General features: G+C 42.3%; 2 protein-coding genes across 2 annotated transcripts in view; one reads left to right on the top strand and one right to left on the bottom strand.

Annotated features, from left to right (window-relative positions):
* Window positions 1-5,172, top strand: part of ALK (ALK receptor tyrosine kinase) — a 1,238,429-nt gene that overhangs the window by 165,753 nt on the left and 1,067,504 nt on the right. The window lies entirely within an intron of this gene.
* Window positions 145-1,131, bottom strand: LOC103195280 (glyceraldehyde-3-phosphate dehydrogenase-like). Its single transcript, XM_007938813.1, has one exon. The coding sequence runs from the start codon at window positions 1,129-1,131 to the stop codon at window positions 145-147; it is 987 nt and encodes a 328-aa protein (XP_007937004.1).

A 5,172-nucleotide genomic window follows, 5' to 3' on the forward strand; every position in this document is an offset into this window, starting at 1 on the left:
CTTATTTAGGGGGTCTGATGGAAACTATAGGGGATGGGAGATTCTCCATGTGTTGGGGATGGAGTTGGGGCAAGGACTCCCCAGCAGCCAAGGGTTTCTCTCTTCCTCTAGTGCTAGTGCTGGGGCTGGTGGTCCAGGAGGCTCTTATTCCTTGGAGGCCATGTGGACCATAAGGTCCACCACCCTGATGCTGTAGCCAAATTCTTTATCATACCAGGAAATGAGCTTAACAAAGTGGTCATTCAGGGCAATGTCAGCCCCAACATCAAGGGTGGGAGAGTGGGTGTCACTGTTAAAGTCACAGGAGACAACCTGGTCTTCAGTGTAGCCCAGGATGCCCTTTAGGGGACCTTCCGATGCCTGTTTCACCACCTTCTTGATGTCATCATATTTGGCGGCTTTCTCCAAATGGCAGGTCAGGTCCACAATGGACACATTGGGGGTGGGGACACAGAAGGCCATGACAGTGAGCTTCCCATTCAGCTCAGGGATGACCTTGCCCACAGCCTTGGCAGCACCAGTGGATGCAGGGATGATGTTCTGGGCAGCCCCATGGCCAACATGCCACAGTTTCCCAGAGGGGCCATCCACAGTCTTCTGGGTGACAGTGATGGTATGGACCGTGTTCATGAGTCTTTCCACAATGCTAAAGTTTTCATGGATGACCTTGGCCAGGGGGGCCAAGCAGTTGGTGGTGCTGACAATCTTGAGGGAGTTATACTTCTCGTGGTTCACACCCATCACAAACATGGGGACATCGGTAGAAGGGGCAGAGATGATTACCCTTTTGGCACCACCCTTCAAGTGAGCCCCAGCCTTCTCCATGGTTGTGAAAATGCCAGTAGACTCTACAACATATTCAGCATCAGCATCACCCCACTTGGTGTTGGTAGGATCTCGCTCCTGGAAGATCGTGATGTGCTTCCCATTGATGACAACCTTCCCATTCTCAGCCTTGATAGTACCATGGAACTTGCCATGGATGGAATCATACTGGAACATGTAGACCATGTAGTTGAGGTCAATGAAGGGGTCATTGATGGCAACAACACCTACTTTGCCAGAGTTAAAAGCAGCCTTGGTGACCAGGTGCCCAATACGGCCAAATCCATTTACTCCGACCTTCACCATCATGTCTCACGGAAGTGGCTGGGACTGCACAAGAGGGTGCAGCTGTCTGTCAAATGGGGAGGAGCAGAGAACTCTCTCTTTTTTTCTTTATTGTTGGTTTTGTGCTTATTAAACCAATATATTTTCCTTCCTTCTGGATTTGCTTAGGGGGATTGTTAATTTTCTCTGAGGTTACCTTGGAGTGAATTCTTTTCCCTACATTTTTAGAATGGTGTGTTCTATGAGGACATTGTCCTGTTTTCCTCTCCATTTGGAAGTTTGTACCTAGAAGTTGTATTCCCTCTAATAAGTTAGTCGCTGTTGTTGTGTGCAGATTGTTTTCCTTGATTTTTAGTGTATAATGTTTTATGGTCTTATTTTGAGTTTCTATTTCTGATTTGGTTTTAGTGTTGATGTCACATATCCTGATTTTGTTGGTCTCTGTTGTGGGCACTCTATTGGAAAGACTTCCTTAAGCATTTGTTGTATGGTTGGTCTGCTTTTCACGAAATCCCTTAATTTCTGTTTTCCTGAGAATGACTTGATTTCCCCCTCATATATGATGGACAATTCAACTGGATATAGGATTCTTAGTTGGAAATTATTTTCCTTCAGTGTTTTATGTATGCTGCCCATTGCCTTCTTGCCTGCATGGTTTCTGCTGAGTAATTGGAGCTCAGCCTAACTGTTTGATTATTATAAGTAGTATTTCTTTTGTCCTGGGGAGCTAGCAAAATTTTTTCTTTGTCTTTGTTTTGGAGAGTCTGATTATAATATGTTGTAGTGTTTTTCTCTTGGGATCTATCCTGTATGGGGCTCCATGAGATTCTTGTACAAGTATGTTTTCTTCCTTCATGATACCGGGGAAGTTTTCTGTTAGTAGATCTTCCACAATTTTCTTGGTGGTTTTTTTTTTTTGCCTCTTCTTGTTCTGAAATTCCAATGAGGCATATGTTGTTTCTTTTCACGTCATCCCATGTAACTCTTAGGTTCTCTTCATTTCTCTTAAATCTTTGTTCTGTTTTTTCTTCATACAACCTGGTGTCCAGCGATTTGTCTTCTAGTTGGGAAATGTGTTCTTCAGCCAGTTCTATCCTACTCTTTTCGAGTTCTACTGTATTGTGTAATTCTGTAATTTTAGTATTCATTTTCTGTATTTCTAACTGGTGTTTTTGTATGAGTTCTGATTATGCATTAATCTTGTTATTTTATTCTTGAATGGTTGTCCTGAGTCCTTCCAGGGAACTGTATGTGTTCTCCTTGCTTCTGTTTTGGGTTTTTTAGGCTTTTGTAAAGCTCTATAAATATATCTTCTAAATTCCTTCTCAGATAATTCTAGTGCCTCCTCTTCTTCCATGTTTTATGAGAACTTTGTTTGGGGTTTTTCTCCTAAAGCCTTGTCCTGTTCTTTTTGTTTGATTTGAGGTTGCCTGTTGTTTCCTAGACATTTTGAGGTTGTCTTTAACTGTTGCTTATGTATTGATTTGTTTTGTCTTGCTTTTATGGTTTAATATTTTGAAAAGGTGGAGCTGGTGTATTTTATTTTTTTGGTTATTAATTCAGGTGTGCTGGGTTGCTCTGCAGTTTTCCTTGTGATGATGAAATGGCTGTGTGGAATGTGGATGTAGGTCTGTTTGTTGTAAAGAGGGTTTAGAATTTGAGCCAGCAGCTATTATGGTGGCTGAATGTGATTTTTCTATTGGATGAGTGAGGGTATAGGCGGAGAAGGTGGGAGGAGAAGAGAGAAGGAAGGGAAGCTCTATGTTGCCAGGGCAGTTTCTAGGGCTTTGACTGTGTTGCTAATGATGATGTCATACTGATATTCACAGGCCTGCAGTTCAAGTTCAACAAAGACTCCAGTTGTTAGAGAGTTGCCACTTTCCACCAGGTCTAGACACATGCAAAAACCCTGCTCTTGAGGCCCCTCCATGCCAAAAAGCTGACCCAAGATAACTGCCCTGCTCTGCGATCCACTGCAGGAGTTCCTGCCAGGGCCTGCCCATTTGCAGCATCAATGATCTCTCTGCTCAGGTTTCAGTGGTGCTGGAGCCAGGGAAATCCCTGCTCACACCCAGCGGACCCAAATTTACTGACAAAGATAAGTGCAGGCCTCTTTGTGCCAAAAAACTGGCTCAAGGCACCTGTCCCTTTCTGTGATCTGCTGTGGGAGTTCCTCCCAGGGCCTGCCCACTTGTGGCATCAATGGTCTCTCAGCTTGGGTTTAGTGGGGCTGGAGCCAGAGAAGTGCCCACTCACACCCAGCAGACCCAAGCCTACTGATAAAAGCAGTTGCTGAAGGTAGATCCGTGTGTGACTGCTGGTATACTGATGTGGTGTGGCTGCTTCCCTAACCCAGAGAGGTCTCCAATGGCCCTTCTCACCTGCCAGTCAATGCTCTGCAGGGTAGATTCCCCCATTTTTGTTGTTTTCCCCATGCCTCTTTCTCCTTTCTAATCCTACTCCTCTGAGTTTGGCACACTCTGACTCAGTGAGCTGTTCAGAGTACCAGACTCCCTATTTCAAACTGCTGCACCTAGTTTTTCAGACACTAAGATGCTAGAGGGAATTAGCATGGGGACTACTGACCAGATGCCATTTTTGCTTCCCTGAACATACGTTTTTTGTAATATCTATTTTAAAGTCATTTACTTCTTCTAGTAATTCCTTCTTCTCTATGATTTCTGAATCTGTTTCTATTAACTGATTTTGCTTCTGATAATGGATCACATTCTTTTGCTTCTTTGTCTATTTGGTAATTTCTTATTGTGTGCTGGACATTACTAATTGTCTGGGTTTTGTTGTCTTCCTTAATATAGTATTGAGTTTTGTTCTGGCAGGCAATTAATTTATTTGTGAATCAGTTTAATTTTTTGAGGCTACTTTTTAAGCTTTGTTAGGAGAAGTTAGAGTAGCTCTCAAACCAGGGCTAGCTTAGACCTACTTCTAAAAACATGGCCTTTCTGGAGTCTCTATTTAATTCAGTGAAGTCTCTCTACTCTGATTGGTGAGAACCCAGATTTGTGCAATCTCCAGTAAATTAGGATATAATCTCCAGTAAATATGGGAACAGTTATCTTCCAGTAATTTTTCTTTCTCTGGTTGATATTCTTTTCCTTGTAGGTGTTATTTTCCTGGCCTTGTGAAATTTTGCCCTTTATATGTATAGCATAACAGTCAACCAAATACTGAAGGGAATTCCTTTGCAAATTGTGGATCTTCTTTGCACAATTCTTTACCCCACAAATTCCAGCCACCTCAGTACCCTGAAGCCCAATATTCTCTTCTAGGCTCTGCAAGATAATGTTTTGACTCCTTCTTGTGCCACAGTTTAACAAGTGCCTCCAGATAGAAAACTGGGGCCATCTCATTACCCACCTAATCTCTTCCCTTCTCTCAGGGATTATAGTCTTTTGATGCCTTCTGACCAGTGTCTGAAAACATTATTTAACTTTTTTTCTTTCCAGTTTATAAATGTTTACACTTGGAAGTATAGCGCTGCACTATTTATTTCATCTTGCCTATTATGAAACACCTTATAAAATAATTATGTTAATTCAGAACAAACCAAAGCACTGGGCATAAACTATCCAGGATCCCATATTATCAACCCATGGTAAAGGTGGAAAAATAGCAACATTTTTCAACTATTACCATCTCCAAACAGGACATGATCTCTAGTACAAAGTTGCTTTAAGAAGATTATAGGGATGTATTGGGATTAAGGGAAACCAAACCATATTCCATAGAGCAGCAACAGATTTCAGGGTTCTAAGCTCTGGTTTACTGCAGTAGTCATTCATGTAGTTCTCCTGTATTCTGGGCATATGATAGCAATGCACTTCCTGACCCACTTCTAGTTAAGTGGTGTTATGAAACTAGTTCTGGCCAATGAGTTGTGAATAGAAGTGATGTGTCTCAATTCTGGGTGAACTTTTGTTTCTGATGTGAGCCTTCCAGAATCTCTTTTCATTCTGCCATAGTGACTAGCAATGTTTAAGATGCTGGCTTGTCAGCTTAGGTTTCTGTCAGCTTGGGTTTCTGAGTGACTAAAGTAAGCAGAGA

Source organism: Orycteropus afer, unplaced genomic scaffold (genome assembly GCF_000298275.1).
Source record: "Orycteropus afer afer isolate SDZICR_OR568_19922 unplaced genomic scaffold, OryAfe1.0 scaffold00054, whole genome shotgun sequence".
Classification (NCBI taxonomy): domain Eukaryota; kingdom Metazoa; phylum Chordata; class Mammalia; order Tubulidentata; family Orycteropodidae; genus Orycteropus; species Orycteropus afer.